Here is a 15,558-nt window from a genome sequence, read left to right on the forward strand (position 1 = left end):
GAGGTCCTTGCTGCCTCAGTTGTCAGGGCAACAAGTCACTCTAAACACGGAGACAGCAAGAACCTATGAAATTATCTTAGATTTCTTCTAGGCTACACAACACTACAACCCAAAAGACAGTCATCTTCATTTTGAACAATCTTAAATGTATTTTTCTTTGTAACTCACTGTTTGAACACTGTAATGTTGATCCAAAACATTTGCATTAATGGTCTGGCACTTTCAAAGAGACTTTAATATAAATTGATCTATCTCAGATTGTTCTATTCAAATATGGATCCTGTAGAGTGCATTTTAGTGAGGTCCCTTTGTAATTCTTTCTTTTTCTATTAAAAATAACTGTAATTGGCTCTCTGGCTGTGATTTATAACATTGATAGCAAAGAAAGAAAGAAATTAATTGATTTGAATTGAATACCAAGTCAGCACATCCATTCGTGATAATTTAAAAGTTCGTTGAAAGTTAAAACTTGCAATTGTAGTAAAATTTGAGTTTGTCATGAAGTAAGATTTGTTCCTTATTTACATACAGGTTTTGGGTTCGCTTAAACAGAAGATAGATCAGTATCTGGCACGGCAACCATGTACTGAAGAGTTGGTAGCTCAGGCTCAAAATTTCCTTCTGAAGCGTGAAAATAAGCTGGTCAATGCACGGAAGCATGCACTGGAAGAATTAAATCCAAACGTCAGCTTCAGTAACCCCAACATTAGTGGTGGCAACAGTGTGAACAGTAACAGCAGTAGGAGAAGCTCCTTGGTGAGCGATGCATTCTCAAGAGGTACTGTATTTTGTGCAGAGGACAGTGTATTATCATTTGGCTTAGAAAATTTGGTGACACATTTTTGTCAGTTATTGAAATAGGACTTACCTGTCCTGAATTATCTTACCGAATACAGAATATTTGCTTGCTTTATATATTTACTTAAGTCCTGAGGTTAAAGTAGTGGCCTCAGTCATATTGTAGCAGGTAGGACAAATTGTAGATACTGGTTTATGCAAGTAAATTAACAAGAAGATGCTAACGATTGTTAAAGGTACCAGTATTTGTAAAACAGGACTTTTTTAAATTAATAAACATTTACAAATTCAACTCATACAAGATATTATTCAGAAAACGAGGAGGTAGAAGACCACTTGGCATACCTCAGGAGATAGTATGAGGATGTAAACTAGATTCTGCTAGGGGTGGTGTCTACTGGTATGTTCTTGTTAACATTAATAAACTTTTGGGTTTCACAAAATGTTATAAATGTCTTGTGTAGGTAATCTACTAGTATTTTCTCCAGAAGAACTGTGCTACATGTAGTTACATTCTAAATTTAAATATTAGGTAGTACTTATAGTTGTCACTGGGCTTTAAAGGGTTAGGTACTAGTATGTGAACAATAGCCTAGACTTGAATTTTAGCCAGAGGCTGGCACAGGAATTGTAAATAGTAGTCTGAGCTATTGTTTGAGCATTTATGGTATGTTTCTGTCAGCGCAGACTCATGGATCCAGCCAGTTACCTTTTTTTATAACTGCTGCGGTGTTAACTATAACCTCACATTCCTTATAGCTTTGCTTCTATCATATCTCTTCAGTGTTGTTTATTCAAACCATTGTACTTGGTATGACATGGCCTCTGTAAATAATATGGAATTGTATATGTGAAAACTGAGACAAGCTGAAGGCACATTTCAGTTGTTAGGATCATAAGAGACAGGGATCTCATTTCATGTCTTGATCTTCTTATAGGGGAACCAAAAAGGCGCAGTTTAACATCGGCATTGTCATCAGTGTTCCGACGTGCTCCACCCCAAACAATCCGGGAGAGTCAGTTGGAGAGTTCAGATCCAGGACCCAGTCACTTTAGGTGTGTGAAAGTTATGTGACATACCTTGCTATATTAACATGAATTTGTCTGCATAATATTATCACATTTTAACTGTTTGTTTTATATTAGTGATGTCAGAACTGTTCAAAATTCTGAGTTTTTAAATAAAAAAACTCGACTCAAACGAAAAAAAATGTTTGAAAAATCTAGTTTCGACTCTTATTTCGTAATTTTCAATATCGCGCCTAGTACGGATTTTCTACGCAATCGATAAAGCAACCATCGGCTTTCAGCTCGTAGTGTTATCGATAGTGCATCGTGAGCATCGATCTCTCGTTGTATACATATTTCCGTAGGATATATGCACGTGCGGGAGGCGGGACTGTTACATCTTCAGTCTATCTGCTGATAACGAGAAGTGGGCGTAACTGACGAAAGCCGAATTTAGCCGGTCTCATATTTAAGGTTTGTAGTCTCTAAAATCAAACACTTAAACAAAACAAAAATATATGTAATGAAAAACAATGAACCACTTTGTAGAAATAAGAATATAAACTTGCCTTAAAACTAAAACATGACTATTTATCACTCCTAATGAGCACAAAAAGTGAGGCATTGTTTGAATTCCACTTATTAGTGAAACATGTTACTTTTCTTCCTCCCTGTTGCCGGTTCATGTATATTTTTTCGATTTAAATGTTATGTGAAGTTTGTGTGCCGTTGTTATTGTTAAGGAAATTGAGAACTGTTACATCTGTTTCAACTATTATTAGTTCCTTTGCAGTGTAACAAGCCAAGTAATCTGTGAATTACTATATTACAATAAAACTGTTACCCCATTATTTAATAAAATCAAAAATGTCTAAATATTCAGATCAAAAAGGTGCACTAGTGTGGAATTCTTTTACCAAAACATCAAACAGTGATGCACAGTGCAATATGTGCAATCTTTCTCTCAGAATACCTGCTGGAAGCACAACAACATTGATTTGACATTTGGCCAAGCATCCACATCAGAATATAGAATATTGGAAGCAAAAATAAATGACCAGTAAGAAGAGAACAACTAAACAAACTTTAAAAACTGCTGATTCTAGACAGTAGCTTTGTGAAAAAACAAAAAATGAGCCCTGAACCTCGAGCAAAAGCAATTACCTCAGCTATTGGAAAAATAGTGGTATTGGGTTATCAGCTGTATTCACTGGTGGAAGGTAGAGGATTCCAAGAGTTGCTGCATACAATGGAACCTAGATTTCAAGTATTTCAAGAAATGTGTTCTCTATAAGTATTATACCTGAAATGTATTCCATCTGCAAGTCAGAAATCAAACAAAATTTAACCAAAGACTTAGATTCTGCTTCATCACTATCACTCACTACAGATATTTTGGCATCTTGAACAGAAGACAGCTATATTTCTCTTACTTATCATTATATGTTTTGTGATTTTGTAATAAAATGATACATTCTATCTAATTCATACTTTCCTGGACAGCACACAGGAGCTGCAGTATAAGAAAAACTGTTTTATAGGAATGGAACTTTGAAGCTTCTACAATACCAATATACATTGTTACTGATATTAGGAACATGGTATCAACACTCTGTGCAACAGAATGGCTTTCTATACCTTGTCTTGCCCACACAATGCAACTGGCTATAAGTGATGCAAAAAAATTGACACCAGACTTCAGTGAAGATCAGATGTTGGAAATTATTGTTGTTGTGTTCAAGGGCAAGAAAGACTTGGTCGTATAAAGAAAGATGGGAAAACCTGAACACAATCTCACTCAGGATGTTGATACTTAACAGAACAGTGAATATTACATGTTTAGTAGAGTTGATGAACAGAGGGGACCAGTTTCTGCGGAGTTAGCTGAGAATGCCAAGGTGGAATGTTTTAATCAAACTGAATGGCAGATGGCAGGTGAAATAGTCAACATTTTACAACCTATCGACCAAGCATGCACAGAATTAAGTGGAGAATCATATCCAACCCTCTCCGTGGTAATTCCTATATTGATCAGCATACAAACACTGCTGGAGAATTACAGGAAAAAGGAGTGGCTTGGCATTTGCAAAACAGTTGCTAAAAGCTTTCAAAACTCATTTTTCAAATTACAGTAAATTTAAACCAAATGCTCTAGCCATGATCCTAGATGTAAGGTGGAATGAGCCTTGATTGTATACATCAAGATGCATCATGGGAAGATGATGTCACTAATGTTAGAGGTGCTATAATTATGTGTGTTTTTACCCCTTAGATTCTCTGTTTTGGAGAAGTATTGATGTTGAATAAAAATAATCCTAAATATGTGTCTTATAACTCCTTCATAAAAGCTCAATATGTATTAATAATGATAAACCTACTAAAATGGTAAATGGTACCATAAGAGATTTCATCACCACCACATGAATCATCAGGCTACTTTTTAGACTTATAACCTATATTTAAATATACGTGTAATGGTTATTGCAGAAATTGGTTGATTTGTAGACAGTTTGTATTCTTAAGGTACCAGAGTCAAAGTTACAAAGCATTATTCCCACACCATGTGGCTCAACGTGTCGTTGAATCTTCCTAAGCGTTCGGCCACCAGCGGCTCACATGGTAGCGAAAGTGTTCTTAAGATTTTATGTCAGAGTCGGTACATTTTTACTGACTCCACCTCCACCTAAAATTGCGTCTGACTCCACATACCTGCTTATAATAATACCAATTGAAGTACATTGTTTCTTGCAGGTATTCACATCAGTCCATTCTTATGTCAGAAACGGCAGAACTACGGAATATAGTGATGTGCGCTGTTCTTCTTGATGAATGGCTGAAGGAATTAGCATCAATCACACAGGAGCAGGCTTTGGCAACTGTGGGAATTGGATTACATGAATTTTGGTGAACCTTTATATGAGAGCTGCTGGTAAGCGTGTTCTTTTATTTTTAAACAGACAACATTAAAGAACCTCTTCACACTTTCCTGTTTCTGCCTCATGTAGTAGCTGGTCCGTTCTGATTGGATTGTTAAGTTTCTTGTATAGATGGGACCAGAATTGTCTTCTCATCTTCAGTACTTTATTGGCTGGTTTCCTGTGCAAATAAAATGGCCTGTTTCAGTTTCACTGGGCATGTCCATTTGTCTCTTCCTTTCTTGTCTTTCTCAAATAATTTTTGGTCAGTCGGCTCATCCAAATTCCCGCACATATTCAGATGCTTATGGGCTCATATTTGTTTATGTGTATTTTTCGACTCCAGTCTCAGGCTTATCGGTAGATCAGCCATATAAAGTAAATGCATTGCTTGTTACATCCCTATTATTATTACAGAGTGTACTTCTGTTTATTTTAATTGTATGAAACAGTTCATATCTAATGTATATGTTCAGGGAAAAAGAAAATTCCCTATTGACAATTTATTTTTCATTAGGGATATTTAGTGCTGTGACTCTGCTCATAAGTAGAATTTAATTAAAATTTTTAGACTCTGCCATCCCTGTCTAATGTGTTTTTTCCTTCTTCTTCTTCTTCATTGAGCACCATTTTGTGTTAACTACTTTTTAGGAAATAGGTTTGTGTTAATTGGACATCTGTTAGTGATATAAACATGTATAACAGAACTTGAATAAAATCTGCTGATTTGCTCAGCACAGGAAAGGACAGACAAATTAGTGACGTTCCAAGAAGCGCTTCTTCAGAATAATGGTACCTGAAATGGGATTCTACATTTTATTCACTAAAACCAGTTTTTTTTATCATGGGTACAGTACTTCAGAAAGTAAAGCAATAACTGCTTCATACGTTGAATTGACACAAATACGGGAGACATGCCTTAGATCCTTTCAGATCTTATTCTTCAAGTGGTGCTATTTATCGTTTTGGTAATTATTCTTTATAATATGCTTATCTGCTTCATAGTTTATTGCGCTTGTTCTTAATGTTACGATTTTTTTAAATGAAGTATTACAGTAAGTCTCCATATGTATTTTAGTCTGAGCACAGTGTAATCCTGTCAGTGTGTTGGCTTCCAGTTTATGGAAAATCCCATAATATATTTGTGCAAGTTGTCTGTTTCGCTTTGGAGCAGTGGAAACCAAATAAAATGTACTAATATAAAGAGAAGTGAACTACAAGCTGAGGTGTGTGGGAAATATCAAGACAGAATTCTAAAAACATACATTGGGGGGGGGGGGTTTCAATATGAAGGAAAGACAGAACCAAATCAAGAGAATTAGATTGAGATGGGCTGGACATGTTAAAAGATTGGATGAGCATAAAATGCCTAAAGTATTGTTGGATATGAAAATTAGTTGAAGATGACTCAAGAATCATGAATCTGAGTAATGTGATATCTGTCAAATGTCATACTGACATTTTAATGACCCAGTTGCTTATACATAACCCTTACTTTTCGTCTAAAATTCTTGTTGCAGTATTAGGGTGAAAACTGTATAATGATTTATTGAGATATTTAAATTACACGTTTCTGTTTTAGGATTTTCTTCTTCTACATTTAGGGGTAACTCAATCAGTATAGTGACTGGCTACAGGACTGGACAACCGGGTTCGATCCTCGACGGGGGCAGAGGATTTTTCCTCTAGCCTCTGCGTCCAGACTGGCTCTGAGGCCCACCCAGCCTCCTGTCCAATGGGTACTGGGGTCCTTTCTTGGGGGTAAAGCGCAGCCGGGGCTTTACGCTAGCCTCTCACCCCTACCTAGTGCCGAGAAGGTTAAGAATGAGTAGGAGCTATATATACCTCTTCTCTCTCTCCCCCCCCCCCCCCCCCCCCCCAAAGCACTTACATGGCATATAGTGGGACAGATTTTACATTTAGCCCATATAAATGTTTGCTTCAGGCCAATTTCAAGATTGTAATGTGTTAAAATGAGTGCTGAAAAATGTCTCACTGATTTTAAATAAGTGACGCTACCTATTTCCGTCTTAGAACATCGAATTATGTTTGTACCACAACAGAAGAGAGAAAGTATTTCACGTATGTACTGCACTTTACTGCTACTTTGATTACTACAGTGACAACTACTGTCACCACTGTTACTGTTATTACTGTTACACCTTTTACTACTACTACTACTACTACTACTGCTGCTGCTGCTGCTGTTATAAGGAGCATGCTACGTCATAATAAAGGGCAGGAAGAATATGATGGTGTAGAACAGGAGTTGTATATTACATGTAATGTCAGGTAATTTCTTGTTCACTTAATGACCAAATATTTTGTGATGTCAATGCACCTTTAGTACTGGCTAAAGACAGTTACAGGACTACACTGATTGAACTTCATAATGCCTGGAAAGAAACGTTTTTCATTCTTTGGGATCAGTCTCTTGCTATTGCACTTTTGAAATGAAAACTTATCCAAGACTTCAAGAGAAATTTTCTCTGATCTTTTTGTAAAATATTTTATACAGTTTTTCTATAATAAATTTTATAATTCAGTCCAGAACCTAAGTTACAAAAGTCATAAAAGTTCATAGTTTCCAATAGTATCATCATCCAAGGCAATTTTAAAATTTCATTGTCCAAGTATTATGTTTACTCATTTTATTTACAACACAAATTTTGCACTAAAGATATTCAAAATTTTGTATTTACTGTAAATAATTTATGCCCATTTTGTTTTATGCAATATTGTGACGGGAAAATTTGAAGTCATGGATGTCAGTTGTTAAAAGTTTAACAAGAAACTACCGTAGGTTGTGTTATATCTGGATGTCTTGTATTACCTTTAACCCTCTTATGACTTTTTTTAAATAGCATTGTGTACCCTCTGCAGCTCTAGTTAAATGGCAGGATGTCCCTAGCATGTCCTACAGATGTGATATGGCTGTTCAGACAAAGCAGCCAATCATGTCGGTGTTAGTCAACATTGAATTAAGTACATTTATGCACTTTATCAATCAGTAAGTTTACTTTTTAACATTATATATCAAACATTACCTTCTACATATAAATACATTTTCTTAACCATAACCTCAATGTCCACCTGTCTCATGAATTTACAAATTTATTACATTGCTTGTAAGATTAAAACAGTTATTGAAGAGAGAAGTGTAGAAATCAGTCTTAAAGTTCCTACGGGTTGTATGTATTTGTGTTACCAAATCTTTTCTTAATTTAATGTTAATCTTAATTCTATGGCATCCATTAATTACATTTAAATTTGATATTCTTCCTTTTTTAAAAACTTTGGATGAAAAGAACTAATTTGTGCTAGAAACTTTTCATCATCTATCACAGAGTTTTTATATTGAAATATTGTTATAGGACAGTTATTTTGGACACTGTCCATTGTCAAAAGTATCCCCCCCCACCCCCCGTTCGCTTTCAGTCATTTATAATTTATGTTCTTGCTTCTGAGGACTGTTTTATATGTACTGTAACAGCATCTTCATAGGGTTTTGGAAATTAGGTGGAATAATTTCAGTTTTGAACAAAATAGTTGATTCTTTTAATTTCTTGACCACTATTTATAGAGATTTGGAAATGTGGCCAAGAGAATGAACAGTAATGTGAGCTTTTTATGTTAATTTTCATAGCACTGTGTATTGATTAGAAATGTGTCAGTTTTGCTTCAAGTTTTTTTTTTCAAATACATCAGAGACATGCTAATTGCTTTCATGCTTTGAAATATAAGGTGGAAGTTGGTCGATTATTTGTTTGCATACCAGATGGCATTGTGAAATTGGCTTATTTTATTATAATAATTCCTGTATTGGTTAGTGCAAACGGTTTAATATCACAGTATTATTTACATATTATGTCACCATCTCTATGTGAATCTTAGGCTGTAGATTGTGTTTAGGTTGAAGATAGTTAATTTCTGGGTTGTAGCATCATGTAGTCTGGTAAAAGTTTACTATAATTTCAGATATACTTGCTGCCACCTTTGTGATGCCCTGATGATGAAGGCAGTAAGTACCTCTGAAATGATAGTAAACTTTTACCGGACTACGTGACACTACAAATCCGAAACACGGTGTCTTCATACTCACCACCTTGAGAACCTTAAATCCTACGTGCATTCAGTTTGTCATGCTTGCAGTATTACATGTTTGATAATTTCTTGCAGGATGTTTGACTTTCTAAATGTATGTAAATAAGTACACATAGTGGAATCAGGTGGTATGTTTGGATGGTTCATAATGTGACTGTGTTTACCAGAATTTATGACTTTTTAATAATTTCAGAACCCACAGAGACTGTAGGCCTTATTCTTTATATGCATTGTAGACCACTTGCCTTGTTTTGGGTGGTAGGGGTGAAGGGGATGATTAGAAAAATTACAGACAGATTTTTGTGACAGAAGTACTCTGAGTTATCCATCAATCTGGCTGTTGAATAGAGTTGTGGTTTGTAAATCCATTGAACATCATATTTGCTGGAATTATACCCAGTTACAAAATTGTAAAGAAACAAATGGAACTAATATTTTGCTTTAACTTATCAAATTAATCTTGTTATATTGTTGGTAATGTTACAGTATTGTAGTATGAATGTTTGTAAATCACCATGAAATGTGGTAGATAGAATTGTAAACCTGACTGCCCATCTTCATCTGGTGCCAAGTTTATTGTGTTGAGCTTTACCTCATAACATGGTGCTTAGCACAATAATGACTTTATATTGCTTTACCGTGAAAGGTATGTCTCTTTTTACAATTGTTTTAAGTTACTGCATTTGAATATTTTATAAACAGCACAGATTTATTTTGAATGGAGATTTCCCCATATCATATCTGCACAGTTTCATGTATTTGCAGAACTTATAGTTTCTATGGCTGTGAAACATTTTGGAAATGTAGCATTCTAACAAAACATAAAAATCCCTAACCTGAATTACAAGCCCATAATGGAATTGAATTTAATGTTCCGAGCACGCAGTAGATGTGATGAATTACAAGGTTTTCGTGTTCGGTACATTTGTCAAGTTACCATTTACCATTTCAACTACTGAATTTACAAAACTGCAGCCCTGCAGTGTAATACATTTTTGTTTTTAGATTCTTTTATTATTGTGCTTTTTTCGCTGTATGGTTGATATTGTCATGAGACATATCAACAAGATGCCCTAATGAAGTAATATTAGTGTTTATTCTTGTTCCTTTGACACTAAACAAGAAAATACAGGAGTTTAATACTTTGTTGTAGTGTTTTTCAGTCGAACTGGTGGCTGAGTTCTGCTCTTTATGAGTGACCAGTCAGTGGGAAGGGCTACTGATTCATAGCAGTTGTTCTGTCTGTTCAGAAGCAGCAGCCAAACTACTGTTCGCGACTGTAATCTTCAGACTTGCAGGGAAGGACAGCGTCTGCTATGCAGTAGCCTTTAACGCTTGACTTCCTGCATTCCTTGCAAGTCTCATGATTACAGTTGTGAACATTACGTTGTTACCAGTTTGCACTTGTTTGTTTAGTGTTGTAACTTTATCTTCTGATGGAAAAGAAAGGCTTGGATTTGTATAGCCAAGTTCATGAATTAATATACAGTAATCACAAGTACTTGATTCTTTCCATGTAAATACATTTAACAAAACAGATCACATTTACTGAAACCCAGTGTTCCACATTGCTGAATTTGGCACTACTGTATGTTCTGTAATTCACCCCCCCCCTCCCATCTTTACTTCCTTCCAAGCTACAGTACATGTGATTGGTGCACCATTCGGCTGCCGTTTCTACTGGAAAATACTATAAACACGTTTTTTATGAAATTAAGTAATGAAGTTTATCTTAACATATAAAATGAGAATGGAGCTTAAAGGTATAGATATTAGATTATTATATTAAGTAGTTCTTTTCTTAACTTGTAATTTTGACACTTAAATTTGACCTGACATATTCTATAGAATTACGAAGTTTTAATTGTATTTACTGATTGAGAAGAAAATTGATAGTATAATTAGAGCAGGCAACTTTGGCAAAGTGGTACTGTTATAAATATGTGAATTTCATGCAGTTACATTTGTGAAGTGAGCTTTTAGTGTCCTGTAGTTTTTATCTAACACTTGCTCTTCACACCAATAAAATATTTTTAGTGTGACTCAACCAGTTGCAGGTTTGGGTTCCAGGGCCATAATTATGCACAGGACATAGCAGCATTTGTAACTTAAGAGAATATTCATTCATTGTGTTGAGGCCTGTATGTAAACTGGTAGTCCACGTGGTTTGGTTCACACCATAGTTACTTTTCTTGTTTGATAAATTTTAACATGATTTGCAATAAGAAATTTTTCAAAATGCATTTGTCCTGAATGTTGTTATTATAGAGAAATTAGCTTGGGCATGTTCTGTCTGAAACATGATCATGGGAAGAGACAGACAATGAATATGACAGTAACATATGAGATCTTTGTCAGTTTTTGGCAAAGCCTCCGTCATATTTTTGTCATTGATGTGGCTAAGGTTCCTTAGTAAGTAAATAACATTAGCTTTCTTTCATTCAAGAAATTTAATATTGTCATGTTTGTGTATTCCTTTAGACCATGTGTTTTTAAAATGAGAAATTGGCAGATCTAAAGAAACATAGCATTTTCAGCATTAACTGCATTGGATTAGTTTATTGGACTGGTTGAAGCCTGTGAACATACAATTTTGAATGCTTTTATTCTTGTCTTGCTGAATGTTCCATATTTGCTAACATATATACATATAATGGTTACATTTCTCTCTCTCTTTTTGTTTGTTCATTATGGTATAGGTCAGAATTTAAGCTTATCAAAATTACAGATATTCTTATGATAAGCTTCATTCCTTATTGTAATCCATAAAACCTTTCTTTTACCTAAATTATTGACCACTAAATACATGTAATTATAATAGCTGCCTACAAATGCTTCAGTAAAAGCAGTGACTGGTCTTAATGTAAGATATCTGTACACTAATAATTGCCATTACCAACAATTTTTCAAACCTGTAGCCAGAGTTTAGTGGGACATTTATTTAAATTTAATTGTAATTTTAGCTGAAAAAAATGGTTGCTTTTGTTTATAATGCAATTTTGTTCTTGCAATCCAAATACATTAAATGTATGGGAATGAATTGAAAGAAAGTCTTAAGGTGTTGCAGATTAACAAATAAATTTTGTTATAAACAATTATGAGATTATAATTCTGTATAATACCTGTCACTCCTGTTACCAATTCATTATTTAATTTTTGTCCACTTGAAATTTATTCTATTAGTTTTTTGTTTAGTTTGTGATAAAATATTTCTGTGTGTGTATGACTTTTCATACAGGTGATTTATATAAACCTGAGTATTAATTTAATGCTGATGAAGACTGTTCCAAGTTTTTGTGTTTATTTTAATAACGTTTGTTGCAATATTGGAGCAGCACAATTTCTGCTGTGTGTTGCAGTGCAGTCTGTTATTTCCCTGTTATGTAAACAAACCTCTCTAAGCAGTTAAGCTAATATCACATAATTCCCACTGTTACACTAACTTAATGGAGTAGAGTCCTCTACTTCAGAAGTTGGTCACTCAGCTGAAAAAGAAATTATCTTCTTTCTATAGAACCCATAGATTTAGTATCATGTCAACAAGACCCCATTATTGGAACCTTTTCTGAACCACTTGAATCTATTCCACATTGCCACATATTTAAGATGTATTTTAATATCATATTCCTGCCTACCCCTTCCAAGTTAAATACTTTTTTCCCTTAAGAAAATAAGATAGGCTGAGAAATAAACGTTTTTAAAGAAGAAGAAAAAATCCAATGACAGTATTTTTATTATTATTATTATTATTTTGGTATATACAAGTCATTTGTTTCATCAAAGAAATAATATTAATCTTTATACACTATCTCTCCTATATATTTATTCTTAAAATTTATCCATATGTATACAATTTGTTACTGCCCGTCTTTTATGTTGTCAATTTTCCAGTGCTTATACAAATGTAAGAAGTGTTCTTGACAAATGTTAAAACCTATACCCCAACAGATTCTTGAAATTCGTAACATTTTATTTGATTTCATCTAATTAATTTAAATTTATTATCTTGTCTTGTGTTTTTTATCTTTCTCCTTTTTAAAGCTATTTGGTTTTGTTTGATTGGCGTGTTAAATTCACCACCTATACCCTCTTTTATTCTCCAAAAACCTATGGTAGTGAATTTCATCCTAAGCCTCTGGTTAGGTTAGGTTAAGTTAGGTTCTGTGGTGTTTAAACTGTTTTTCCCAACATAAGATTTGTGGAGAAATTTTATATTTCATACATGAAGTTAAATGAGACAGACCACCTAGATGACACTAAGGCTGAGGGGACATGACCTGTATATGATATAAATCTGTTTCACTTACAAAAAATCATCTTTAATCTCTCACATGGGTATACACTGTAATTGAATGTTTAATTTTTTAGAATATTTCACATTTGCCATGAACATATTTTTATATAAAAACATATTTACTCACAGGCTCTGAATGTGCAACTGTTTTGATAAATGAAATGGATAGACATTTTGTTTGAACTGAAGGCTGATTTCAGACATAGTCCAAGCATTGTCATTTGCTTCAATCTGGTCCCAGATCCAGTCATGGATAGAACCAGAGGTTCCTGAATGTGAAAGTGTTTTAAAAAGCAGATCAAATAACAGTGCTTAGATTTTAACTTCAAATTTGAAATTTCATGTTCTAACCCAGATATTAAAAGAAAATGACAGGGTGCAGTATTTTGTTGTTGATGAAAATTTTGTTATAAATGAAATTCTTACTTCTTTGTTTTTTAACGAAACATGATATTAACCATACTGAACACCAGATGCATCCAGACATGTTTCATGATTTAACCCTTTTTTCCTATGAGTGAACGAGGAGCTGACAGGACACTCTGATCCAGTATGCCTTGCCCAAAAACTGGTTTTCTACTGCATATAACTGATACATCTCTTGAAACATTGGCACCACAACAGTTTCCAACATACACTGGTTTATATTTTGATAACCAATGTCTTGACTATTTTGGCAATGCTATCACAGTATTTGAATAATTAAGAACATATAAAAATGCTATACATAAAAATTGAACATTACAGCCCTTTGAGTTATGTGGTGTGATGTTAGAGATGAGAAGTAGAAAATGAAAAACAGTCCATGAAGCGTCTAAACTACAAAATGCTAGGCAGATTACATTTTGAGTTGCATCACTCTAATATTATTGCTATAAGAATGAGAATTATAATATAAATTCCATAAATCCTCATTTTATTATTATCCCATTTATACTGTTTTATTCCTTAATTCATGCATTTTTTCAAGATATTTGATAAGAACGTGGAAGTGTACTTTACATGAAGATTTATGAAAGTAGTCGATCATGAGAAAAATCACCGTTTACATCACTGATCCATGTGAAATGTTTTCTTTGGAAAACTAGGTAGGTTCTACATGAGTTTAATTAGGAACTAAGGTAACTCTTTTTACTTAATTCTTCACGGCATGTCTTATCACATTTCTTTCATACAGCAGTGCTAAAGAATGATTATTGTCTATCAGTACCTTTCTGCTTGTTCCAGTTACATCATATTTTGTATTTACAGTGACTGCTTTTTTATGGGATTTTTCATATGTAACAATGTAATGCATGCAACATACAGGTATTTTTTCTTATTTTATGGCAAAAAATGGTGAACTTAAATTATGTGTAGTATGGTGCCTACATTTAATGTTTAGATTTTGAGACTCGCTGATTAAAACACTTAGATGATCTGAAGACACCCGTATGCTGCATGCTTCTCCAACCTTCACCCACATTACAACAAGGAGTCTGAGGCTTAGTGTGCACACAAGTGAAGATATATTTCCACAAATTGCGTGGACATTGTAGCTATGAAACACATTCTTCTCCTGATTCAGTTTGGCTTCTTAATTTGTCTGTTTCAGGTTTTGTTGTATTAGGCACATTTGGTTTAGTTGCCATTAACCCAGTTGATACAGAGTCTGGCAATGGAAATTCTGTGTCACATGTATCTTGTTGTGATGGCACTGTGTCAGATTTTGTCGATACTGTCCGTAATAGTACTGGATCATGTGACAGATCTGGGCCCAATAGGAATGAATCAGCTAACATGGAATCTTGTGCTACTGAAATGGGCGATTTCAGCTCACAAGGTATTGAATAAGATATTTCTGAATTTACCACTTCTGATTTAGAATTTGCATTTGGAATCTCTACATCATTTGTCTCAACTGCTGTCTCTTGTTTCAGAATTGAATGACATACAGTTGAAATTTTATTCCCTTTGTCAATAGTCTTTGGCAAATCATTAACCTCTATTACATATCCATTACTTGTAATTTCAGCTTGTTCATTAGCTTTATGCAAGTTATTCATCACCGATTCTTGTTCGGTATTCAAGAAAGTTGAGCTTGTGAACTGTTTGTCATTTTCGTCTGCTTTGTTATCTGAATTTGATTGTGCTGAACATGCATCTTCACAAGTATAAATCCTGGAGTCTCCATCACTTGAAATTGTTTTGAAGCTTGTGTTTATCTTGCATACCAATGCAGGATCAGAATGCATTGATGATTTTCTGGAAGTACCAAGCTCTTTGACTCTTGCAGCTACATGTTTCTTGTGGTTCTGGAACATAAAATAGCTTTCACACACTTAAAAACCACATAAATGGGTTAGATTTTGTTCCCGTAGCTTTAGAATTCTGTTCATAGTACATAATTAATTTATTTTTAATGGTTATAGTACCAAACGTGGTTGAGTGGTTAGCACT

The 15,558-nt window shown here is 34.3% G+C and overlaps 2 protein-coding genes and 1 pseudogene across 10 annotated transcripts in view; 2 read left to right on the top strand and 1 right to left on the bottom strand.

Annotated features, from left to right (window-relative positions):
• The window catches only part of LOC110833098 (FHIP family protein AGAP011705-like), a 37,330-nt gene extending 25,409 nt beyond the window's left edge, over positions 1 to 11,921 (top strand). For 2 of the 3 annotated variants that reach the window (XM_022070747.2, XM_087347868.1), the window contains 3 exons: positions 532 to 778; positions 1,737 to 1,854; positions 4,558 to 11,921. In XM_022070747.2, the coding sequence (XP_021926439.2) occupies positions 532 to 778; positions 1,737 to 1,854; positions 4,558 to 4,714 (522 nt within the window). In that variant the 3' untranslated portion in view covers positions 4,715 to 11,921. The remainder of the gene's footprint in view (positions 1 to 531; positions 779 to 1,736; positions 1,855 to 4,557) is intronic. The other variant, XM_087347867.1, reaches the window with a different exon arrangement.
• Positions 1,875 to 4,534, top strand: LOC147873973 (uncharacterized; annotated as a pseudogene).
• A 619-nt stretch (positions 11,922 to 12,540) lies between the features above and the next one.
• The window catches only part of ZnT77C (Zinc transporter 77C), a 43,275-nt gene continuing 40,257 nt past the window's right edge, over positions 12,541 to 15,558 (bottom strand). For all 7 annotated transcript variants that reach the window (XM_022070806.2, XM_087347871.1, XM_022070770.2 and 4 more), the window contains one exon: positions 12,541 to 15,413. In XM_022070806.2, the coding sequence (XP_021926498.1) occupies positions 14,658 to 15,413 (756 nt within the window). In that variant the 3' untranslated portion in view covers positions 12,541 to 14,657. The remainder of the gene's footprint in view (positions 15,414 to 15,558) is intronic.

This window comes from Zootermopsis nevadensis, unplaced genomic scaffold, assembly GCF_977971745.1.
Source record: "Zootermopsis nevadensis isolate Lab colony 2312 unplaced genomic scaffold, Znev_1.0 Znev_ptg000012l, whole genome shotgun sequence".
Lineage (NCBI taxonomy): Eukaryota > Metazoa > Arthropoda > Insecta > Blattodea > Termopsidae > Zootermopsis > Zootermopsis nevadensis.